Raw genomic sequence first — 26,773 nt, 5'->3', positions numbered from 1 at the left:
AATCTCTGGCACTTGATGTGTTAACACATTAACTGCCAAAAACATTTAAAAACGTCTTTGGGAATTCAGCTATTGCCTGCCAAAGACGTTTAAAAACGTCCTGAAAAAAAGAAAAAAGAAATATCTAAAAAATGTCTCTAATTTTTTGGTTTTTTAATTTTTTTTTCCTAAACGAATTAGGAGATAACAATTTTCAAAGATTTGCTGCTCCATTCACTTCAATGTTAAAATTCAAACGGACAAACAATTCACATTGTTTTTTGGTTTAAAACTACTGGTTTTGAGCTATTTTCAAACATCAAACAACACATGTCAACAAGGTCACAATGACCTCGTTGACATTTGTGAAACCACACCTGAATCTCATCTGTGATTAGAAACCATCTGGGGATCAATCATACTGGAGAAAAATATTCTGTGGCTACGCGAAAAGGTACCAAAATCGTCCCTGGCAGAGGCTACAGACTGTTCTGAAAAAACTCTGGCAATTAACAAATAAAACGTTGTACATACATTGGCCAGGTTGTTGGGGGTCTCTGGGAGGGAGGTACCGTCTCCTGACTGTCTCTCTCCTGGAGCCAGCCTCATCCCCATGTCTGTCACCACCTCCGAACGGACACCTGGGACATGATGTACATTAGACTCAGGCTCAGTATGTCATGTATTACTGGCAGTAATAGTGATGTATTACATCAAACGTTTAACCACTTAACACATTGCCTGCAAAGAACGCATATGCGATCTTTCAAATCCATCACTTGCCTGCCAAGAACGCATATATGCGTATACGCATATACGCATAATAGCAGATCTACAAGCCTGTGAGCTTGTAGATCTGCTATTTTCAAATAGCCTTGGTATAAAATAGGGCTAAAGTGGTTAATGTATGTTTCATACTATAATAATGAATATCTGCGAAGTGACTAGTAACTAAAGTTATCAAATAATTGTAGTGGAGTAAAAGTACCAATATTTGCCTCTAATGAGATGTGGTGGAGTAGAAGTAAAAGTACTGAAAATTTGAAATAATCCAGTAAAGTAAAAATACCTCAAAATTGTATTTAAGTACAGTACTTGAAAAAATGTACTTTGTTACTTTACGCCACTGGTGGTGATGATGATGATGATGATGATGATGATGATGATGATGATGATGATGATGTCCAGAGCGTACTCATGCCTAGGACCTAGGTATGGAATGAATGATGATGATGAAGGTGTCCAGAGCAAGCCCCCAGAACCCAGTGGTTGCATTGAAGTGCATTGGACATGCTGGCCATTCATAGTTACTGCAGTTCGGGGCCACGGTACACGAACGAGCGAAAACGGTTTCGACCAATGGGCTCGACTCACGAGCTTGCGCACGAGCTTGCGCACGGGGCTGCGCACCGAGGTGACGCAAAAAACGCGTTACCGAAACGCGTCGCAGGAGCCCCAAATAGGCCTCGCCCATCACACTTTCCAACCCGGAAGAAGGGGTGAATTCGCCCCATGCGCTGGGTGAGCAACTCAATGCAAGTGGATGGGAGGGGATATCCCGGTGCCCTCTCTATTATTTTTAACTCTATGGTCCAGAGCCTACCCATGCCCAGGTGTGTGCCTATGACCAGGTCGTCAGAGCTCCGCCCCCTCACGCTGCTCCGTTGGAAGGTGGTCCCGGTCACTCTCATGGAGCTGCTGCGCCGGTGGGGGGGCTCCGGGACCCTGGGGCTGTCGGGCTCCTGGGGCGGAGGGGGAGGAGGCGGCGGGGGAGGGACTGACACACACACACACACGCACGCGGACACGCACGCACGCAAGCACGCACATGCACACACACAGACCTCAGTCATGTTACGTGTTAACAACTCATTCCCTGCCAACGATGTCTTTTGACGTTTCGAGTTTTTTTTTTTGTGATTCCACTAGATGGCGCTCTTCACCAGTGGTGGAAAGTAACTAAGTACATTTACTTAAGTACTGTACTTAAGTACAATTTTGAGGTATTTGTACTTTACTTGAGTATTTCCAATTTCCATTACTTTTACTTCTACTCCACTACATCTCAGAGGAAAATATTGTACTTTTACTCCACTACATTTACTTGAAAACTTTAGTTACTAGTTACTTTTCAGATGTAAATTATGATATAATGAAGCATACATTAACCACTTTAGCCCTATTTTATACCTAGGCTATTTGAAAATAGCAGATCTACAAGCTCACAACGCGTCGCGCTGCGACGCGTTGTGAGCTTGTAGATCGGCTATTTTCAAATATTTAGTACTTTTACTTTTGATACTTTAAGTACATTTTGATGCCAATACTTTAGTACTTTTACTCAAGTAAATTTTGAATTCTGGACTTTTACTTGTAACAGAGTAGTTTTATATTGCAGTATTGATACTTTTACTTAAGTAAAACACTTGAGTACTTTTTCCACCACTGCTCTTCACTAACACATTCAACCACTTCATCCCCAGATACACAGGAGCAGGAGATCACGGATATCACGTGATCCCAAGATTTACAACTCCATCTACTTCCTGTTTAACGTCTTTAACACACACACACACACACACCTGTAATAGACTTGAAGCCGAGGAAGCGTGATATCTTGCTCTGGCAGTGCTCCTGCTCCTCGTAGGTCAGCAGCTGGTAGATGAACTGCCAGATCACCTGCTTGGCCGGAGTGTCCAACACGGGAAACACGTCCACGATCAGAGTGTCCACGTTCCTGTTGACCACGGACACAACGTACTCACAAAAAGTACTCACAATTCTTACTTAAGTAAAAGTATCAATACCGCAATTTAGAAATACTCTGTTACAAGTAAAAGTCCGGAATTAAATTAATTACTTGAGTAAAAGTACAAAAGTATTGGTATCAAAGTGTACTTAAAGTACAAAAGTAAAAGTACTCATTATGCAGAATGTCCCATTTCACAAGTTTTCAAATGTATACAAATCATTTGAAAATAGCAGATCTATAAGCTCACAATGCGTCGCATTGCGATCCATTGGCTATGTACAATATTTGCCTCTGAGATGTAGTGGAGTAGAAGTAAAAGTATTGAAAATTGAAAATACTTTAGTAAAGTGAAAGTACCTCAAATGTGTGTGTGTGTGTGTGTGTGTGTGTGTGTGTGTGTGTGTGTGTGTGTGTGTGTGCGTGTGTGCGTGTGCGTGTGCAGTGGTGGGAAAAGTACTCGAATGTTTTACTTATGTAAAAGTATCAATACTGCAATGTAGAAGTACCCTTTTGTACTTAAAGTACCAAAAGTAAAAGTACTAAATCTTTTGAAAATATCAGATTGCGACGCGTTGTGAACTTGTAGATCTGCTATTTTCAAATAGCCTAGGTATAAAATAGGGCTAAAGTGGTTAATGTTTTATAATGTAATAATTTATATCTGCAAAGTAACTAAAGTTTTCAAATAATTGTAGTGGAGTAAAAGTACAATATTTGCCTCTGAGATGTAGTGGAGTAGAAGTAAAAGTATCTGAAAATTGGAAATACTCCAGTAAAGTAAATAAATACCTAAAAATTGTACTTAAATGGTAAATGTACTTAATTTACCATTAATTACTTTAGACCACTGCCATTTGTCTGCTCCATCTATCCTCACCTGTGTTGGAAGAAGTTCTCCAGGGCCTTGCAGATGGAGTAGCGCTCCTGCAGGGTGAGCAGGTGCTCCAGCTGCTGTGCGAAGGTGCGCCCGTGGACCCTGATGCTGGGCGGCAGGATCTCTGCCACCCACTGCAGGGAGCTGAGCGCCGGCGAGCCCCCCCTGGATATGCCCCCCCCGCCGCCGCCGCCGCCGCCGCCGCCGCCCGTCAGCTCCGACTCTGCCAGGGTGAAGGTGGGCGGGCCGTCCTCCACCACCAGGGTGGGCATGGCACCGCTGCCCTGGAGCATGGACACCACCTTCTCATGGGAGCAGGTCCTGAACACACACACACACACACACACACACACACACACACACACACACGGCGGCATGTGACAACTAGCGGCGGCAGTGGATCAGTAGGGCGGTTAGGGCAACCCGTTCTCACTCCCAAAAGGCGTCACGTTTTGCCGCTCTGTCAGTAGCACTGGCGGGACGCCCTGAAAGTCAAGTTTTGACATGACGGGACGCCCTGAAAGTCAGGTTTTGACATGACGGGACGCCCTGAAAGTCAAGTTTTGACATGACGGGGCGCCCTGAAAGTCAAGTTTTGACATGAAGGGACGCCCTGAAAGTCAAGTTTTGACATGACGGGGCACCCTGAAAGTCAAGTTTTGACATGACGGGGCACCCTGAAAGTCAAGTTTTGACATGGTGGGACGCCCTGAAAGTCAAGTTTTGACATGAAGGGACACCCTGAAAGTCAAGTTGACATGACGGGGCACCCTGAAAGTCAAGTTTTGACATGAAGGGACGCCCTGAAAGTCAAGTTTTGACATGACGGGACGCCCTGAAAGTCAAGTTTGGACATGACGGGATGCCCTGAAAGTCAAGTTTTGACATGACGGGACGCCCTGAAAGTCATGTTTTGACATGACGGAACGCCCTGAAAGTCAAGTTTTGACATGGCGGGACGCCCTGAAAGTCGAGTTTTTACATGACGGGACCCCCTGAAACGTCAAGTTTTGACATGACGGGGCGACCTGAAAATCAAGTTTTGACATGAAGGGACGCCCTGAAAGTCAAGTTTTGACATGACGGGGCACCCTGAAAGTCAAGTTTTGACATGACGGGACGCCCTGAAAGTCAAGTTTTGACATGACGGGACGCCCTGAAAGTCAAGTTTTGACATGACGGGTCGCCCTGAAACATCAAGTTTTGACATGACGGGACGCCCTGAAAGTCAAGTTTTGACATGACGGGACACCCTGAAAGTCAAGTTTTGACATGACGGGGCGACCTGAAAATCAAGTTTTGACATGAAGGGACGCCCTGAAAGTCAAGTTTTGACATGACGGGGCACCCTGAAAGTCAAGTTTTGACATGACTGGGCACCCTGAAAGTCAAGTTTTGACATGGCGGGACGCCCTGAAAGTCAAGTTTTGACATGACGGGACGCCCTGAAAGTCAAGTTTTGACATGACGGGACGCCCTGAAAGTCGAGTTTTGACATGACGGGACGCCCTGAAACATCAAGTTTTGACATGACGGGACGCCCTGAAACATCAAGTTTTGACATGACGGGACGCCCTGAAAGTCAAGTTTTGACATGACGGGACGCCCTGAAAGTCGAGTTTTGACATGACGGGACGCCCTGAAACGTCAAGTTTTGACATGACGGGACGCCCTGAAACGTCAAGTTTTGACATGAAGGGACGCCCTGAAAGTCAAGTTTTGACATGAAGGGACGCCCTGAAAGTCAAGTTTTGACATGACGGGGCACCCTGAAAGTCAAGTTTTGACATGACGGGGCACCCTGAAAGTCAAGTTTTGACATGGTGGGACGCCCTGAAAGTCAAGTTTTGACATGGCGGGACGCCCTGAAAGTCAAGTTTTGACATGACGGGACGCCCTGAAAGTCAAGTTTTGACATGGCGGGACGCCCTGAAAGTCAAGTTTTGACATGGCGGGACGCCCTGAAAGTCATGTTTTGACATGGCGGGACGCCCTGAAAGTCAAGTTTTGACATGGCGGGACGCCCTGAAAGTCATGTTTTGACATGGCGGGACGCCCTGAAAGTCATGTTTTGACATGGCGGGACGCCCTGAAAATCAAGTTTTGACATGGCGGGACGCCCTGAAAGTCATGTTTTGACATGGCGGGACGCCCTGAAAGTCATGTTTTGACATGACGGGACGCCCTGAAAGTCATGTTTTGACATGACGGGACGCCCTGAAAGTCATGTTTTGACATGGCGGGACGCCCTGAAAGTCAAGTTTTGACATGAAGGGACGCCCTGAAAGTCAAGTTTTGACATGAAGGGACGCCCTGAAAGTCAAGTTTTGACATGACGGGGCACCCTGAAAGTCAAGTTTTGACATGACGGGGCGCCCTGAAAGTCAAGTTTTGACATGACGGGACACGCTGAAAGTCAAGTTTTGACATGACGGGACACCCTGAAAGTCAAGTTTTGACATGACGGGACGCCCTGAAAGTAAAGTTTTGACATGACGGGACGCCCTGAAAGTCAAGTTTTGACATGACGGGGCGACCTGAAAATCAAGTTTTGACATGAAGGGACGCCCTGAAAGTCAAGTTTTGACATGAAGGGACGCCCTGAAAGTCAAGTTTTGACATGAAGGGACGCCCTGAAAGTCAAGTTTTGACATGACGCCCTGAAAGTCAAGTTTTGACATGACGGGACGCCCTGAAAGTAGAGTTTTGACATGACGGGACGCCCTGAAACATCAAGTTTTGACATGACGGGACGCCCTGAAAGTCAAGTTTTGACATGACGGGGCGACCTGAAAATCAAGTTTTGACATGAAGGGACGCCCTGAAAGTCAAGTTTTGACATGAAGGGACGCCCTGAAAGTCAAGTTTTGACATGACGGGACGCCCTGAAAGTCAAGTTTTGACATGACGCCCTGAAAGTCAAGTTTTGACATGACGGGACGCCCTGAAAGTAGAGTTTTGACATGACGGGACGCCCTGAAACATCAAGTTTTGACATGACGGGACGCCCTGAAAGTCATGTTTTGACATTGCGGGACGCCCTGAAAGTCAAGTTTTGACATGGCGGGACGCCCTGAAAGTCAAGTTTTGACATGGCGGGACGCCCTGAAAGTGAAAATCTGAAAATAACACAGATGCGTTCCTGGATTGAATGGGTTAATTGTTGCAAAAAAGAAAATGGAGGCAACAAGGCACAGAATTATTTTTGTAACCCTGCTGTTGGTATAGAACCAATTACAGACGTTATTACATGAACCCTTTTCTTCCACTTCTTCCACAGAGCCTTGCTGTCATCTCCTATCCTTTTATCGGTCCACACACACACACACACACACACACACACACACACACACACACACACACACACACACACACACACACACACACACACACACACACACACACACACACACACACACACACACACACACACAGACACACACACACACACACACACACACACACACACAGGCTGAAGTGAGGCGTCTATATAACTGCAGAAGCTCTGCAAACAAAACAAGGTCAGCCCAGAGTGAATGAGAAATACATTGTTTTTGACTATTTATTCGATCAAGAGTAGAAGCGAGCAGAGCTCCCAATCTCATTTTAGATGTCTTTGGGCTATTCAAAAATACCAAAGCTACAAGCTTGTAGCTTGTATATCTGAATTATTTTGAATTATTTATTAGTAGTTTTGTTTTTATAACGTCAGAACTTCAGACGAAAAAAGAGAAAACTGAGTTTGAAAAGGTATACGAGGGGTGAGAATTATGTAGACTCAACCTCATGTCCAGTCCATTGAGGAACAGGATGCGATCGCCTGGTTTGAGACCGGCCTTGTCCGCTGGACTGCCTGTAGGGCGAGAGAGAGAGAGGGAGAGAGAGAGAGAGAGAGAGAGAGAGAGAGAGAGAGAGAGAGAGAGAGAGAGAGAGAGGAGAGAGAGAGAGAGAGAGAGAGAGAGAGAGAGGGAGAATAGAGAGAGAGAGAGAGAGAGAGAGGGAGAATAGAGAGAGAGAGAGAGAGAGAGAGAGAGAGAGAGAGAGAGAGAGAGAGAGAGAGAGAGAGAGAGAGAGAGAGAGAGAGAGAGAGAGAGAGAGAGAGAGAGAGGGAGAAGGGGGGGTGATCAGGAATGCAAGGAATCAGGAGGAAAGCAGGACTCTTTATTGAATGGGTAATAATAATAATAATAATACTTTTTATTTATATTGCACTTTATATTTTAAACAAATCTCAAAGTGCTACACTGCCCTACAAAGCCAAAGTACAGTAACTACGTTTTTGGACACACCGACTTATTTGTGTGTATCCCAAAGGTCAAATTAGCCTTCGTGATTTGGGGGATATTTTACTTAAGAACAGTATTTGAGCTAGTAAATGTAATTAGTCACTTTACACCACTGAAAGAAACTATAGGACACCATGTAAGCATGAGGAAACGGATCGCATGTGCCATCTGCACACAAATCAACTCACTCACTCATGAATGCAAGCGCACACATGTGCGGCTTGTGCGCGTTCAGTTCACACACACGCGCGCACACACACACACACGCGCACACACACACACACACGCACACACACGCACAACACATGCACACACACGCACACACGCACGCACGCACACGCACGCACACTTAACTTACCGGGGATGACAGAGTCGATCCACACTGGTGCGTGGCCCCTGAGAGTGAAGCCAAAGCTCATGTTTCCCTTGCACACTCTCACCGTCCTAAAAAGACAGAAAGACAGACCGACCTGAGATCATCAGCGGTGGGACTGAGGACTTTAGAAGTAGGACAGCACGGCGCTACAGGCCACCATCTCACTGTAGCCTATATGTGTCCCCTATATGTCCCACCATAGGGAAATCTTTAGTTTGTGTCATATAAGATAAACAAAAATAAACAAATTGGCCCCGATTCTACTATGAGAACAATCTCAGGGCTAATTTGCGGTGGTGTAAAGTAACTAAGTACATTTACTCTATTACTGTACTGTGTGTGTACTGTATTTAAGTACAAATCTGAGGATTTTTTACTTTACTGGAGTATTTTCAATTTTCAATACTTTTACTTCTACTCCACTACATCTCAGAGGCAAATATTGTACTTTTACTCCACTACAATTATTTGAAAACTGTAGTTACTAGTTACTTTGTAGATTTTGATTATTATTACAAAACAAACATTAACCACTTCATTTTGGCCATATACATTTTGGTCATTTGAAAACATTTAAGAGATTTGTATAGGCTACATAAAAAAAACTTGAAATGGGACATTCTGCATAATGAGTACTTTTACTTTTGGTACTTTAAGTACATTTTGATGGCAATACTTTTGTAATTTTACTTTTGAATTCCGGACTTTTACTTGTAACAAAGTATTTCTTCGTTGCAGTATTTTACTTGATTGATTTATTGTAGCCTATATATGTCCCCTGTGACTGCTGAGATGCTGCTTACACGTTATCCTCATGATATGCTGTGAGACAAGCTATGCTGCCCCACAAAGCCAGATGTGCTATTAACTGAGCAAAGTGTCCAGCTGATAAAACAAACATTTCTTTAGACTCATACTGTGTAACTTTTTTCAATTAAACAAAAGTTATTTTTGATATAATCTTTCAATGGTATTATTTCTTTTGTATATTGAAATAAAAGTACAATATTTGCCTCTGAGATGTAATGGAGTAGAAGTAAAAGTATTGAAAATTGGAAATACTCCAGTAAAGTAAAAGTACCTCAAAATTGTACTTAAGTACTTGAGTAAATATACTTAGTTACTTTCCACCACTGCTTTCTATTTTCTATATTGTCTTTTGTTATTGTTGATTTTGACTCGATAATGCTTATTTTTAACCTGTTCGAAATAAAGCTTTTCTCTTCTTTCAGATGTATGGGATGGAGTTACTTTGTTCTAGTGGTTAATTGGACGGTGTAGTTTGGCCCTGAACTCTGGTTCAGAGAAACAGCTCACTGGATAAGCAGGAGTCCAATTTGGTTGGACCACCTACAATACTACAGTCCTATTCAACAACAGACTACTTTAAATTCACAGCCTCGCATGAATAATAATCTACTTAAATGTGGACGGCATGAATAATAATGTACTTAAATGTGGACGGCGCATCCCTAGAGGGCCCTCATACCAGCCTCATTATTTACCAAAGTAAGCCAGAGTCACTGAAAAGATGGCAGCTGGTCGCCACTGACACTTCATTTACCGCAGTTCCCTTTGGCTCTCAGTATCCTCTTCAAAGAGGTTTTTAGTGTGGATGACTGTAAATAGAGATTTATTTTTGTATAGCTATACAGAAAGCAAACACTGAGATTAAAGGCCAAACAACAGCTACAGTATCTGGGAAGGCAGTGCTGTAAAGTAACTAAGTATATTTACTCAGGTACTGTACTTAAGGACAATTTTGAGGTATTTTTTACTTTACTGGAGTATTTCCCATTTTCTATATTTTTACTTCTACTCCGCTACACCTCAGAGGCAAATATTGTACTTTTACTCCACTACAATTATTTGAAAACTGTAGTTACAAGTTACTTTGCAGGTATAAATCATAACATTATAAAACATACATTAACCACTTTAGTCCTATTTTATACATGGGCTATTTTCAAACATTAGTACATTTACTTTTGGTACTTTTAAGTATATTTTGATACCAATACTTTTGTACTTTTACTCAAGTAACATTTTGAACACAGGCCTTTTACTTAATTGTAACAGAGTATTTTTATATTGTGGTATTGCTAGTTTTACTTAAGTAAAATATCTGAATACTTCTTCCACCACTGGAACTATAGGCTGGGAGGAGATTTCTTTAAGAGTGTTATTATGTCCCAAACCGGTGGGTTTCATAACAAATTAATATAGCAGATTAATGCCCCCTGCAGGTTGAAAGGCCATAATGCATGCAAGGATGCAAAAAACCCTTTAGTCAAATAAATTAACCCACCAGGAAAGCATCTGTCATTTTCGATTTTAACTATTATCGTATACTTTGGCTATTCAAAAATAGCAGATCTACAAGCTCATAGCGCGGCACTATGAGCTTGTAGATCTGCTATTTTAGAAAAATCATGAAAATGTGTGCAAATCTTTGAATATACATATTTTTAAAGCGAATATTTGTAACTCAAATCTTTGCTTCTGCTGCTGCTTTCGGCCATTTGAAAATAGCAGATCTACAAGCTCACAATGCGTCGTGATGCGACGCATTCTGAGCTTGTACATCTGCTTTTTGTTGATTTTGTCGACTAAAACTATGACGAAAAATGTTGTTCGGCTACCTTTTTTCACTGACGAAATAAATATATTTTGACAATTTTGTGAACAAATAAAAACTAGACTAAAATGTTAGTGAGGGATCTAGTGGAGAAGAGATCCAGTAGAACTAAAACACAAGTCATTCTATGGTTGGATGCGCTCGGGTGTTGCGCTCTGAAAATAGCAGATCTTGTAGATCTGCTATTTGCGCACGCAGCCAAGTGTAAAATCAGCCATTACGACGCCATCAAGGCACCGCCAACATACATTTTAGTCGACTAAATCAACTGTAGATTTAGTCGACTATAACCTCATGATATTTAGTCGACTATAACTAGACAAAAATTGAAACATTTCAGATGACTAAAATATGACTAAAACTAAATGGAATTTGAATCAAAAGACTATGACTAAAACTTAATACAGATTTGCTGTCAAAATCAACACTGCATCCAATAATATACTGACCTACAGTTGGTGCTGTTGGGGGCGCCAGAGTGCCCGGATATGAGGGAGGTGGTCTTGCGCATGCCGCGGGTGGGGGGCCCCCCACCGCCGCCGCCGCCGCCCCCTCCTTCCTCGGCGTGGGTGCGCGGCACAGAGCTGGCGCGGGTGGACACCAGGAGGCGCTCGGGGTGGTCCATGTCGCTCCGGCTGCGGCGGAGCCGGTTCCGGCTGGGGTCGCTGAAGCTCCGCCCCTTGATGCGGCTCATCAGGCTCTGGGAGACCACCTCGTCGAAGCGCTCCCGGTGCTTCTTGGGGATGAAGATCCTGGCGAACATGGTGGGTTCACACACACACACGCACACACACACACACACACACACACACACACACACACACACACACACACACACACACACGCACACACACACAATTCAAGCTCTGCTCGGTTTCCTTAAGGGCTTTTCAGAAGGGGAGCGATCGACGCGCCTAGTAATTCACTTTCGACGAGTGGCGGGCGACTAGTTGGGAGGCGCCGCGCACGCAGGGCCGGATTAACCCTTCGTGGTGCCCGGTGCTACGACCCGTTTCAGGCAACATTTTGGCGCTTTCCGGGTAATAGTTCAGTCTTCTTTCGCTTTAACCCTGGCGTTTGGTGCCCCCCCCCCCCCCCCCGCCCCAAGGTTGGTGCCCTGTGCTTCAGCACCTAAAGCCCTTCCGTTAATCCTGCACTGGAGGCACGGATAATCTGAAGGGGCGGAGCGGCAAGTGGGAGCGATCCCGTGAAATTGTTGCGTTTGTGCTCGTTTCTCGCACGCGACATAGAGCTGGATCGTGGTTATAGCTTTCAGGCTGTTAACGCCTGGCGTTAACTATACGCGGAGCGATTGTCTGTCTGTCTGTCAGTGTGTGTGTCCACCAGGTATTCCCGCTGATCCCAAGCGGAGAACGCAGGCGTTGTGTCGCTCCCCGTCTGTAAAAGCCCTTAGAGGGTCGGGATTCAGCCTGGATTGGAAGGAAGGCAGGCTATGGTCAGTCTCAGCAGAGGATAGAAGCCACAGTCCAGTCAGAAGGCACAGCTCTGGGAAGGGGAAGGTTACACGATATTGTGAACAAACTCATCTCTGTCCAGAGGAGACCCAAAATGAAATAAAGTCCTTTCAGAGCGGAGCAACACCCGAAGTAGATATATAACCATAAAACGGTCTCTCAGAGAGAGAGAGAGAGACAACAGTGTGTTGTTTAAAGAGTTCCAGTGAACAACGAGGGATCCTCCTCTATGTTCCGATTATCGTGTTCTGTTCCAGACGCAAAATTATCCACGTAATTGGTTTAAGAATAGATCCTTATCCATAGTGTCCCATGGGGGGAGGAGGGCTGAGGCAGGTATAAGAGTGTGTGTGTGTGTGTGTGTGTGTGTGTGTGTGTGTGTGTGTGTGTGTGTGTGTGTGTGTGTGTGTGTGTGTGTGTGTGTGTGTGTGTGTGTGTGTGTGTGTGTACACACATGCGTGCGTGCGTGATTGCCAAAGAGATGAGGAAAGGAAATGGAGAGAGAGAGAGAGAGAATGAGAGAGAAAGGATGTATTATGAAGAATAAAGCTTTGTTTTTCCTGTGTGTGTGTGCGTGTGCGTGCGTGCGTGCGTGCGTGCGTGCGCGCGCGTGTGCGTGTGCGTGTGTCACAGCAGTGGCTCCAGGTGTGATGGTTCCATTTGGATGACAGCTCACCACTAACTGTACGCGACAAGGAGAGCAACACAGTCTTACACCCCCTCCTCCTCCTCCTGTTATTCCTCCCTCTCACATATTCAACTCCCTCGCTTTCCTTTTGTCTTTCCTTTCCCTCCCTCCCTCCCTCCCTTCCCGTCCCCTCTCTCTCTCTCTCTCTGTCAGCGACTATAACTTCTTGTAGTTTCTTCTTCAAATAGTCTTTCTACTCTTGTGTGTGTGTGTGTGTGTGTGTGTGTGTGTGTGTGTGTGTGTGTGTGTGTGTGTGTGTGTGTGTGTGTGTGTGTGTGTGTGTGTGTGTGTGCCCCGTGTGTCTCTCCGTCTAACACACACGTGAAAAAGAATCACACACAGACACACACTGTGCATATTAATACACCAATAATATTCTGTCACAAATGATCAGTGGTGGAAAAGGTATACCCTCATTGTTTTACTTGAGTATCAATACCGCAATATAGAAATACTCCGTTACAAGTAAAGTCCGGAATTCAAAATGTATCTTGAGTAAAAGTACAAAAGTATTGCCATCAAAATGTACTTGAAGTACCAAAAGTAAAAGTACTCATTATGCAGAATGTCCCATTTTAAGTTTTCCAAATGTATAAACATCTTTTGCATCGCGACGCATTGTGAGCATGTAGATCTGCTATTTTCAAATGGCCAAAATGTATTAAGTGGTTAATGTATGTTTTGTAATAATAATCAAAATATACATAGTAACTAGTGACTAAAGATTTCAAATAATTGTAGTGGAGTAAAAGTACAAAATTGGCCTCTGAGATGTAGTGAAGTAGAAGTAAAAGTATTGGAAATTGGAAATGCTCAAGTAAAGTACAAAACAACCCAAAAAATCACTTAAGTACAGTACTTGAGTACTTAGTTACTTTCCACCACTGCAAATGAAGTGACAAACACACATCCCCTTTCTCTCTCTCCTCCCCTCCCTCCCCCCCCCCCTCTCCCTCTCTCTCTCTCTCTCTCTCTCTCTCTCTGCCACACCTACAAAGGGAAGATGTTTCTTGTGTCTGTGTCTCTGAATCCTCTGGTAGTGATGTGATCTCTCCTGGGTTGTGTCTCTTTACTTGTGTTATATCCTGACACATCCCACCGTTAACAGCTAGACTCAGGGCTTCAGAGGCAGGCAGAGAGAGAATATGTTCTCTGCTTCCACTGTTGTTAGCCCAGTTAGTTTAGAAATACCTGACAATAATTATAAGAGGCAACAAGGGGATGATTCCCTCATTTTGCCCTGAACAGCCCTGAAGGAAGGAATGCTAATTTATTTCACCTCAAGAAAATCTATTTTTTATTTTTACTATGAAGCTCTCTCCAAAGCTCCCGTCATGCACAGGAACACGCAGATGCATAATTATAGCACACAGACACACACATATGTACGTACGTGCACACACATGCATGCACGCACGCACGCACGCACACACACACACACACACCTACATTCCCAAAAAATCACTGAGTGTGTTTGTCTGTCTGTCTGTCTGTTTTAATTTGTCTTGGTTTCTTATCTGTGACTTTTATATTTCTTTGCATTTAATTTCTTCCCAATTCCTAAATTGCTATTTAATTTCAACACTGATGCTGTTGATTGCATTGTGTTACTCGACGACACTGCAAATGAGTTTAATTACCGACTTCGAAGATAAATAAATCTTGAATGATTGAATGAACTCAATGATTACAACTGCTACAGTATAACCAATACTAAGTGCTTTGGGCTGAGGTAGAGTTGTCTGGTATTAAATGGATGAGGATGAAGGAGGACAATGACTTTTTACTCTGGCATTAAACTGACATATTGATTTATGACATTCAGCCGTGTCTTGTCACTGTGCTTTTTATAGAATTCCTGTTGATTTATGTGACAAGGTTTGTGTGGCGAGACAGGACAAGGGCAGCTCCCCCACTGGGGGGGGGGGGGGGTCCGGAGACATTGTGATTACATGGTTGGTGTTTGGTACCGGATGAGACACAGAGGCCCCCCAGAGGTTATAGTCTGTTTAATTATATACTGCAAGTCTAATTGTGCCACAAAAGCGTGAAAGTCACGACTTCTAAGGTGTCTCATACGTCACTCATCATGTCCTCTGAGAGGCGTCTGCATTTAGGCAGAGAGATACACACACTAAATAAAGACATGCACGAATGTACACTCATACACACACACACTAAATAAAGACATGCACGAATGCCCGCCCGCGCACGCGCACACACACACACACACACACACACACACACACACACACACACACACACACACACACACACACACACACACACACACACACACACACACTCTCTCTCTAATGTATTTCTGGGGTATCCTGCTAATTTGCCAGTGAAGGGAAGGGACAGGACCAACACATTAGCTCCTTATGTTTTCAGAGGAATTTTAACGTTGACCGGGCCAGAATCGCGCAATAACAGCTGATAAGTCTATTGAGAATTAACGAGCCATTCCGTGTGGAAAACGGAACGCTCGTCCCAAAACACACTGCCCAATTTTTTTTCGCGGACCGAGGCCGCCGGTTTAGAACCGGAGCAGGGTGTTTTAGGACGACGGTTCTTCTTCTATGACATTTCTGAATGGAGAGAGGTGCATGCATGTCTCTGCGCAATGGAGAACCGGTTTGACGGCAAAACTGGTTTTCTAATGGCCACTCATTAACAATTCGGCCGAATGCAAATGAGCCCCAATTGAAAACAAAGACGACTTATAGGGTGAGGGGCTGCTAATGTTGTTATGTTGATTTTTAGTTTTTTCCCCTGGCGGATCTTGCCCCACAGACCGGGCCATGGCCTCGTTGGCCCCAATGACCATACGACTCTGATTCTAATACATGCACCCTCTTCACAGGGCGGTCAACACTCCACTGACACTACTGTACTAGCCTGCTCTACGCTGCCACCCTGAGGCTAAACCTTGTATAGCAGGAGAGAAACTGAAACGGTTTCTACTACAGACCAGAGATCAGATCAACTACCAGTGGTGGAAAATAAGTACATTTACTTAAGTACTGTACTTAAGTAACATTTTGAGATATTTGCATTTACTTGAGTATTTCCAATTTCCAATACTTTTACTTCTACTCCACTACAAATATTGTACTTTTACTCCACTACTATTATTTGAAAACTTTAGTTACTAGTTACTAGTTAAGTTTCAGATATAAATTATTATATTATAACACATACATTAACCACTTTAGCCCTATTTTATACCTAGGCTATTTGAAAATAGCAGATCTACAAGCTCACAACGAGCCGCATCGCCACGCGTTGCGACGCGTTGTGAGCTTGTAGATCTTCTATTTTCAAATATTTTAGTACTTTCACTTTTGGTACTTTAAGTAAATTTGGATACCAATACTTTTGTACTTTTACTCAAGCACATTTTGAATTCCAATACTTTTACTTGTAACAGAGTATACTTCTACATTGCAGTATTGATACTTTTACTTAAGTAAAACATTTGAGTACTTTTTCCACCAGCGTCAACTACTAGCAGAGAACGGTGGGTGGGTGGTCTGCCACCTCGGCCCAGAGAAACCCACAGAAGCAGTGAGATAGTGAAGGAGAGAGAGAGAATGCTTAACAAACCTATATACTGTATGTGATAAACATATAGACAGGGAGGCGAGGAGAGAGAAACGGAAAGAAAGAGAGAAAGAGAGAGTTTGAGTGGAGAACTAGGCCAGGGTCATGTACCTGTCGGAAAACTAGTGTAGCTTTATAATAAAAGGCTATGTAGGCCACGGAAGAACACACATACATCATCATGCGAGCAGAGTTGAAGAAACGCTAAAAGAAACGGGAACATAAAAAAAAAAAAAAATTGTAACCTTTATTTTTCACCCGTGGCAATTTTCTAAGCGATCCTGGGCGCTACACTCCCCTCACCAGCCTAGGGAGGCCAGGACCGAGCTCATGCCTCCTTCAATGCATGAGAGCCAACTGACCTTCTTGTCACCTGACAGGGGGGGGAGTTTCCCTGGTTGGACGTAGCGTGTGGAAGGAACATGTTATTCCAACCAGTTCCCTTCTCCTCCATCAGGCACCCCGGCTGGGGGGGCGGCGTTATAGCGACCAGGATTACTACATGTGAGGGTATTAACTACCCTGAGAGACACGGGGAGAACATGCAAACTCCACACAGAGTAGGCCCTTTTGCCAACCCCACCTATAGGGTATGGGCACTGATGACGCAGAAACAGGAACAGGAACATTTAAAGGGATAGTTCACCCCCAAAATGAACTAGGACCGGCAGCAGTTCCGGTAGGAGACACAAAGAGTCTCCTTTGTGTCTCCTACCGGAACCTCTGCCTACCGGTCCGCTGGACATCAAATTATTGTCTTAGGAATGTGACAAAAACAAAAAAATATCCATGAATTCAAGTCTCCTAGGGGTGACTAATCGCATTTAAAAAAAGTATTTTTTTGGGGTGAACTATCCCTTTAAAGTAATACTAGGTAACTTTAAAAGTGGCAAAATGTTTCACAACACCACTCCATGAATTTCACCCCCGAAAGCCTTTTATAAACATATTTTCTATTGAAAGTTGACAGGGACGTGTTTCCCGCGAAAATGACGTCATTCGGCCGGAAAACGGAAACGGAAATGCACCGGTTTCCTGTTTGGCCAGGAACTACCGCGCTAATAACAAAAAGGAATCTCACGCTGTTTTTAAGAGATTATAGGATTTGAAGAAAAACAACAGCAAAAGAAAACACAGCTCACGGTAACTAAAGCTCCACTGGCTAAGAGAAACGATCCACAGATAGTATATAACAATTAAAAGAACGCTTTTTTAAACGCTTCCGTCTTCCGGTGAAAACAAATGGAATTCTGGGTAATGAGGCATCCACTACAGCCCTGCAATGACGGTAGTGACCAGCAGAGGTTGCTAAAGATCGAAATTTGTGGACCTGCAATGTATTACTTTAACTACGTCTTCATCACGACAGTCTCTCAACCATCGTCATGCCACCATGCATGCCAGCTGACTGAAGGACACGCTCACACAGCAAAGTCCGGTGTGTTAATTTAACTCTGTGAGTGTGTGTTTGAGAGTGTGTGTGCGTGCGCGTGTGTGTAACAAGGGCACACATCTACATTTGTGTCCCCTCTGCCAGATCAGAGCCCGCAGAAAACATCCAGGCTTCCTCCTCCACCGGAGTTGGATGTATGTAGGCTCCGGGACGGCCTCAATTAGGAAGGAGGGCGAGGGGAGACTATAATTAGGAGGACGGGAGGAGGGGTGCTTCAAGGACGATACACACACAGAGGGATGAAATACAATGGAAATCAGCTGGGAGCCGTTATTCAGCAGAAGACCCACTTCTGATTAGCCATGAGTGAATTAATTGGGAACATTATGCAACAACAGAGACCGTGTAAGGCAGCATTGTGGAGTAAACAGCAACAGAGTAAATGTTTGGAGAAGAGGTGTTAGAGATCAATCAAAGACAATGTATCTGTTGTTAATAGATGGACAGTGGTGGAAAAAGTACTTAAATGTTTTACTTAAGTAAAAGTATCAATACTGCAATGTAGTATCAAAATATACTTAAAGTACCATAAGTAAAATTGTGAAATGTTTGAAAACAGACGATCTACAAGCTCACAACGCGTCGCGATGCGACGCGTTGTGAGCTTGTAGATCGGCTATTTTCAAATAGCCTAGGTATAAAATAGGACTAAAGAGGTTAATGTATGTTTTATAATGTAATAATGTATATCTGCAAAGTAACTAGTAACTAAAGTTTTCAAATAATTGTAGTAAAAAGTAGTAGTAAAAGTACAACAATTGCCTCTGAGATGTAGAGGAGTAGAAGTAAAAGTATTGGAAATACTCAAGTAAAGTACAAATACCTCAAAATACTTGGAGTACATGTACCTAGTTACTTTCCACCACTGGGAGGCAGACAGGAGTCTTGCTGAGAAAATCAGTGATCAAAATGCTTTGGACATGCAGTGCAGGTTACAAAACGGTTTCAATTTAAATCATAACAATCAGGATGAAATCAAAGAAGTTTGGTAGAGTTGAATTCTAAATCTTTTTTGTTTTTTTACAAAAGGAAACTTGCCGACATGAAAAATCATTTGCACAACAAATACTCTACAGTCTAGTCTACAGTCTAGTCTACAGTCTAACAGTCTATAGTCTACACTACAGTCTACAGTCTACAGTCTAGTCTACAGACTACACTACAGCCTTCAGTCTATAGTCTACACTACAGTCTACAGTCTAGTCTACAGACTACCCTACAGTCTTCAGTCTACAGACTACACTACAGTCTTCAGTCTAACAGTCTATAGTCTACACTACAGTCTACAGTCTACAGTCTAGTCTACAGACTACACTACAGTCTACAGTCTACAGTCTATAGTCTACACTACAGTCTTCAGTCTACAGTCTACACTACAGGGCAAACCTGAGATTCAACTCAGCAGCATTGAAGCGATGCCGAACGCGGGCGGAGGAGGAGATCAAAGGGAAAAGAAAAGTATTACACTAGTGTGTGTGTGTGTGTGTGTGTGTGTGTGTGTGTGTGTGTGTGTGTGTGTGTGTGTGTGTGTGTGTGGCTTTTATAATACCTTCGCATGGTTCTCCTCTGGGCTCCGAGGAAGTGCCTGAGCTCTCGGTTCAGCGATGGAAACGCTCTCCTCTCCTCCCCGCTTTATATATATAATACCTCAGCAAGTCCTCATTTAGTTTGAACAAGAACACAACTCTCCCGGACATGAAGAAGAGGAGGAAAGAAAGACGAGAGAGAGAGAGAGAGAGAGAGAGGGAAAGAGAGAGAGAGAGAGAGAGATAGAGAGAGAGAGAGAGAGATAAGAGAGAGAGAGAGTGTGTCCTGGATTTCACACACAAAAAAAACTTGCTGAAGACTCAGAAGGCAGCCAGAAAGAAAGAGAGAGAGAGAGAGAGAGAGATAGAAAGATAGAGAGAGAGAGAGAGAGAGAGAGAGAGGGATGCAAATAGCTGCGGCTCACATCCCTTTTCTTTTCCTCAGGCAGCAGCTGTGACAGATGTTGCTCCATCCTTTTCGGTGACACTCGCTTGTTGCGCCCACTCCTCTTCATCGGCGTCCTCCTCCTCCTCATCATCATCATCATCGGCCCGGGCGCCACGGCGAGGTCGCCAGACGTCGGTCATCGTCGTGGCTTTGCGGTTACTGTTACGGTTACGGTTATGCGGCGCGTACGGTACGCGGTACGACCCGTGTCATTCAGTTCATCCACCATTCCATAGTGAGAGAGGAGCCGGTGAATGACCAGCTGGCTCCTCCTCGTCTCTCTCAGAGGAGGAGGAGGAGAGAAGAATGAGAGGAAGAGGAGCGAGGAGAGGAGAGGAGAGAGGAGGGGAGTCCCAGTGGATTCACACGGGCAGGTCAGCTCTGGAGATGTGTGCACGTGGGGATCCACTGAGGTGTGTGTGTGTGAGTGTGAGTGTGAGTGTGTGTGTGTGTGTGTGTGTGTTTCTCTCATGCCAATAAAGCCCTTTGAATTGAATTGTGTGTGTCGGAACAGACCAGATGACTGACACCCTCCATGCGCATGACAAGCAGAGAAAGCCCTTCGTTCCGCAAGCAGAACTCATCCGTCATCCTCACCCAGAACCTCCCAGTCAAACTATTTCAAACGAGCTCATCAATCAACAAAGTCTAATTGTATTCGGCAGCTTCACTGTATTTTTAAAGCCAAACATAAAACACAGTGGAGCAGTAGAGCAGCCAGTCATCCTCCCCACACACACACATGTGTCTGTGTTGCCGCCGCTGTTGCACCCTACTGGCCCACCTGCCAGTGAGGAGCCCCAACCGGGAGGACGTACAGCCTCCGTCCTACTCTCCCCATTCAACACCCGCACTGACAGGCTACCACCCCCAGCCAGTAGGAGTCGCTATAGCACAGGCACAAAGATGGCTCCCTCGCCTTCCCTCCCCACGAGCACGGCCAATTGTGTCCGTAAAGACATTCGGCCAAACCGGACGCACTGGTAGAGATGTCCGATAATATCACCCCCCCCCCCCCCCCCCCGATATTATAATTTTATTTATTTAAAGTACAAAAGTAAAAGTACTCATTATGCAAAATTTCCCATTTCACACATTTTCAAATGTATAAAAATCTTTTGAAAATAGCCGATCTACAAGCTCACAATGTGTCGCATCGCAACGCATTGTGAGCTTGTAGATCGGCTATTTTCAAATGGCCGAAATGTGTATATAGGGCTTAAAGGAGAATTTTGGACTAAAGTTTTCTTACCTTTTCTATGACGTTATGATATCTTAGGATGAATGGTACAGTAGAAAAATTTCATAACTCCACCCCTGAGCCGCCACAGCTTAAAAGGTGCGCGGATAGGCCTTAGGTTAGATCACATATTTTAATAGCTTTTTTTGTATATTTTTTTGGTGAGATCTGACGTTCATAGTGACCGAACACTGTCCCAAAAAAAAAAAAAAAAAAAAAAAAAAACAGAAGTCTCGCTAGACGAGATTGAAATCTCGAGATTTCAATCTCGTCTAGCGAGACTTCTGTTTTTTTTTTTTTTTTTTTTTTTGGTTGTATAGTGTTCAGTCACTATGAACACTATACTATATGAAATTTTTCTACTGTACCATTCATCCTAAGATATCATAACGTCATAGAAAAGGTAAGAAAACCTTAGTCCAAAATTCCCCTTTAAGTGGTTAATGTATGTTTTGTAATAATAATCAAAATCTACAAAGTAACTAGTAACTAAAGTTTTCAAATAATTCTAGTGGAGTAAAAGTACAATATATGCCTCTGAGATGTAGTGGAGTAGAAGTAAAAGTATAGAAAATTGGAAATACTCAAGTAGAGTAGAAATGCCTCAAAATTGTACTTAAGTACAGTACTTGAGTAAATGTACTTAGTTACTTTCCACCACTGAAGAGAAGGCAACATCAGCATCAGGCCCCCACAGTCCAATAGAACAGCTAGAACCATGTCCACATCAGCACCAACAGTCGTACCAGATGAACAAACTAAACTAACGACTGACTTAACGAGCTGTAATGATGATGACATTCCAAGCATAACTATATTTAAGGCAGTATTATTTTTGCTGCATTATACTTTCAAACGTTTCCAGCACTTGCTTTTAACCCCTGGGTTTGTTGAGCCATTTAAGAAGTCGGCGAGTGCGTCAGAAACCTAAGAGAGAATTTATTAAAAGAAGTAGGCTGCTTAAAAATAGAAACCCATCCTGTGGGAGGGGGGTGAGGGGTGGGGGGTAGATCTGTGGAGGGAGGGGGGTAGAGGCAGGACCAGGCCGGTCCAGGTTTACGAGGTGTGTTCCGACTGTGTGTGTGTGTGTGTGTGTGTGTGTGTGTGTGTGTGTGTGTGTGTGTGTGTGTGTGTGTGTGTGTGTGTGTGTGTGTGTGTGTGTGTGAGAGCGTGTGGAGTCCAGAAATCAAAATTGACTTGAGTAAAATAGCATGACTATTCTGGGGCAAATAATCAGCGAAAATATCAAATCTACAGGCCGGGGTCCCCCAAAGCTATCTACACAAAATCCCTTCACCAAAAACTTGCAGATCTACAAGCTTACAACAGGTCACATTGGCTGCGGTTACATGGACAGGTTAGGTATATTCCACTTATATTCGGAATGAATGAATTCATTCAGAATAAAAATGTTGATGTAAACACCTCAATGGGAATAGAATATTCCATTCCAGTCTGATCTAAATGAATTTTCATTCAGGTTTGGAGGGGTGGTATATACCGTTTGAATCGGTATATACCAATCGGAATTTACCATATAAACACTTTATTCCGAACGCTCCTCCGCCGAAAATTACCTATCAAATCTCAAATTGTTATAATTTTTAACTTTAATTCAAAGACTGCATAAGTCTATTTATGTCTCTGTATGCGTCGGCCACGGTTGGTGCTGAGAAGCGCTCGCTCCTGCGGGATAAAATGAATGATTAATAGTGTCATTTAATAAGCTTATACTGTAATGGTTAAGCCCAGACTTGTCCAGGAGAACGGATGCTCCGAGGATCTGAGCCTGTGATGGAGGAACAATCTTTACCTATTCAGTCAGATGAAACGCCTTTTAAATAAAAAAAGGCCTACATGATAAATGTGACAAGTAGTAGGCTAGCCTAAGTTTTACCAATACAAAAAAAAACTGTAGATCTGCTACTTTCGCATTAAAACGGCGAAAACAAAGGAACGCAGGCTCGCACCGCATACAACGCTGCCTGGCAGGAGTCGGTGCGTTGCTTCCCAGCCTGCCTACGGCCGGCAAACCTCCGCCACAGAGGCACAAGGGGGCTATTGCCTCCTCTCCATGCCCACCAGGGGAAGCTCCGCCCCGGACAGTGGAGTCGGGCGGCACCTGGTCCATGCCCGGGCGTAGGGCGAGAAACCACTTTGCACATGTCAAAAGTTAAATTCCGAATGAATGCTTTGGCTCATGTAAACGAGGAATACTTTTATTCAGGTTCCATGTAAACAGTTCGGAATGAGTTCATTCTGAATGAATACATATGTCCATGTAACTGCAGCCAATGACCACCAAAAGTGACAAAAACAGCTTGGAGAAAGTCAAAGAAAGTCACAGACAATAAACAGCTCTTACCTAAACTAAACATACTTAAAGCTCAACTTGGTCATGGTGCGCCTGCACTTAAAGGGATATTTCACTTTCAAAACACAGTTGGGTCATTTTATCGTCTACTCAGGCTTTTGTGAGCCCCCCAGACAGTTTTTAAGTTGCTTGATTCACTATTTAGAGATTTGATATTCATTTTATCAGACACACCCCCTTCCTATACAAACCCATTGTAACTCCATTTTAACCATGTTAGATGCATCTAAAACATCCATCCTTGGTTCTGGTGACTAATATTGTCCTTCTAATACACGAGGAGACCGTGTTTTATTATTATTTCATTTATTTTTTATATTTTTTGGGGACAATGAAAAAATATTAATTAATTTAATTAAAACAATTAAAAAACACGGCTCCCTCACGTATTAGGAGGGCAGGATGAGTCACCAGAACCAAAGACGGGTGTTTTTGATTAATCTAGCATGTTTAAAATGGAGTTTGAAGTTACAATGGGTTTGTATAGGAAGGGGGTGTGTCTGATAAAATGAATATCAAATCTCTAAATACTGAATCAAGCAACTTAAACACTATCTGGGGGGCTCACAAAAGCCTGAGTAGACAATACATTTATATATATTAATATATTTTTTAAAGTGCATGCGTGCGTGTGTGTGTGTGCGTGTGTGTCAGGAGAGAGTGTGTGTGTGTGTGCATGCATGCGTCCCTCAAAAAACCACCAGCAACAAAGTGTTTGTATACAGCAGTGGTGTAAGGTAACTAAGTACATTTACTCAAGTACTGTACTTAAGTACACTTTTGAGGTATTCTTTTTTTACTTTACTTGAGTATTTCCAGTTTTCCGTACTTTTACCTCTACTCCACAACATCTCAGAGGCAAATATCGTACTTTTACTCCAACTACAATTATTTTAAAACTTTAGTTACTAGTTACTTTGTAGATTTTGATTATTATTACAAAACATACATTAACCACTTCAGCCCTATATACATTTCAGCCATTTTAAAATAGCAGATCTACAAGCTCACAATGTTCTGTCTGCCTGCCTGTCTGCCTGCCTGCCTGCCTGTCTGCCTGCCTGTCTGTCTGCCTGTCTGCCTGTCTGCCTGCCTGTCTGTCTGCCTGCCTGCCTGTCTGTCTGTCTGTCTGTCTGTCTGTCTGTCTGCCTGCCTGCCTGCCTGCCTGCCTGCCTGTCTGTCTGTCTGTCTGTCTGTCTGTCTGTCTGTCTGTCTGTCTGTCTGTCTGTCTGTCTGTCTGTCTGTCTGCCTGCCTGCCTGCCTGCCTGCCTGCCTGCCTGCCTGCCTGCCTGCCTGTCTGTCTGTCTGTCTGTCTGTCTGCCTGCCTGCCTGTCTGCCTGCCTGCCAGCCTGCCAGCCTGCCTGCCTGTCTGCCTGTCTGCCTGTCTGCCTGTCTGCCTGTCTGTCTGCCTGTCTGCCTGTCTGTCTGTCTGCCTGTCTGCCTGCCTGCCTGCCTGCCTGCCTGCCTGTGGCTCTGACTTCAAATGTCATGAAGACAGCGTGTGATGATTTTTAAAGTGAAATATCCCTTGGATGTGATGAAATCTATCTGAGATGATAACACCCAAATGAAACTGCACCAACATTCATTTCATCCTTGTTGTTGTTGTTTTCTCAGCACCGTTGTAATGCATAATTCACCACGCGCCTCCTTCGCTAAACAAACATTACAATGCATTTTTTAACAGGCAGCTTTCCAGGCAAGACAACACTGTCATAATTATGAAGGTTGTGCTCCAGAATGGACCAGAAGGGAACACAACATGGTCCAGCATGGTATTACAAACACAATGATTCTCATGACAGTATGAAAGTGATAACCGCTCCATGAGCGATACCCAAACACTGATGTACCGTCTATCATACACAACACCTTTCGTCTCTGTCGGGTGGAAACCTCATATGTCCAAAACTGTTCAAATTCACAAAAATAGCAAAAAAGTTGCAAACATTATTATCGATGCTAGAGAGAGAGGAACCGTGTCTCGAAGCCAACTGCCACATCATCACGCCACAGTTAACACATTGAGTGCCGAAACCGGCTATAGACGTTTTTTTTATTATATTTATTTTCCACAAGGGGGCGCTCTAACGCAACTTAGGAATCATCCTAGGACCCTTTAAAAAGGAATGGACGGATGTGAATCCAGTCCAAAAAAAAACGTCACTTCCGTCCTCTCCAATGATGGGATCTTGAGAAAAAGGTCCATATCTCCATATCTTTTTACCGTGGCCATTTTCGACGAGCGATCAGTCCGCAATGGCGGATCGTGCTAGAAATATCATTGTTCCAGTCCACCTTTTGATTACATCCGGGTCCTCGTGGTGGCTTGTTTTAAAAAACCTCTGGCACTCGATGTGTTAATATAGGAATATTATACAGAGGCAATCTGCACGATGCGATCAGAGACACAGAGTGTTTTGTGTTGAGCGATTACACTCACCTGATACAGCAACACATCATTGCTTCCTGCGCAGATCAAATCAAAGGATGTGTGTGTGTGTGTGTGTGTGTGTGTGTGTGTGTGTGTGTGTGTGTGTGTGTGTGTGTGTGTGTGTGTGTGTGTGTGTGTGCGTGCGTGCGTGCGTGTTTGTGTGTCAGGAGAGAGTGTGTGTGTGTGTGCATGCATGCGTCCCTCAAAAAACCACCAGCAACAAAGTGTTTGTATACAGCAGTGGTGTAAGGTAACTAAGTACATTTACTCAAGTACTGTACTTAAGTACACTTTTGAGGTATTCTTTTTTTACTTTACTTGAGTATTTCCAGTTTTCCGTACTTTTACCTCTACTCCACAACATCTCAGAGGCAAATATCGTACTTTTACTCCAACTACAATTATTTTAAAACTTTAGTTACTAGTTACTTTGTAGATTTTGATTATTATTACAAAACATACATTAACCACTTCAGCCCTATATACATTTCAGCCATTTTAAAATAGCAGATCTACAAGCTCACAATGTTCTGTCTGCCTGCCTGTCTGCCTGCCTGCCTGCCTGCCTGTCTGCCTGTCTGCCTGTCTGCCTGTCTGCCTGTCTGCCTGCCTGCCTGTCTACCT

General features: G+C 43.8%; 1 protein-coding gene across 1 annotated transcript in view; it reads right to left on the bottom strand.

Moving 5' to 3' along the window:
* The window catches only part of grid2ipa (glutamate receptor, ionotropic, delta 2 (Grid2) interacting protein, a), a gene marked incomplete at both ends in the record, with an annotated part of 88,296 nt that overhangs the window by 42,795 nt on the left and 18,728 nt on the right, over window positions 1-26,773 (bottom strand). The window contains 7 exons of the mRNA XM_080448106.1: window positions 514-620; window positions 1,583-1,756; window positions 2,562-2,716; window positions 3,609-3,926; window positions 7,389-7,458; window positions 8,250-8,335; window positions 11,355-11,657. Of these exons, the coding sequence (XP_080304232.1) occupies window positions 514-620; window positions 1,583-1,756; window positions 2,562-2,716; window positions 3,609-3,926; window positions 7,389-7,458; window positions 8,250-8,335; window positions 11,355-11,657 (1,213 nt within the window). The remainder of the gene's footprint in view (window positions 1-513; window positions 621-1,582; window positions 1,757-2,561; window positions 2,717-3,608; window positions 3,927-7,388; window positions 7,459-8,249; window positions 8,336-11,354; window positions 11,658-26,773) is intronic.

Source organism: Gymnoscopelus braueri (genome assembly GCF_963280865.1).
Source record: "Gymnoscopelus braueri genome assembly, chromosome: 13".
In the NCBI taxonomy this organism is placed as follows: domain Eukaryota; kingdom Metazoa; phylum Chordata; class Actinopteri; order Myctophiformes; family Myctophidae; genus Gymnoscopelus; species Gymnoscopelus braueri.
The sequence above is the reverse complement of the archived record's forward strand: the minus strand, read 5'-3'. Positions and strand labels throughout refer to the sequence as shown.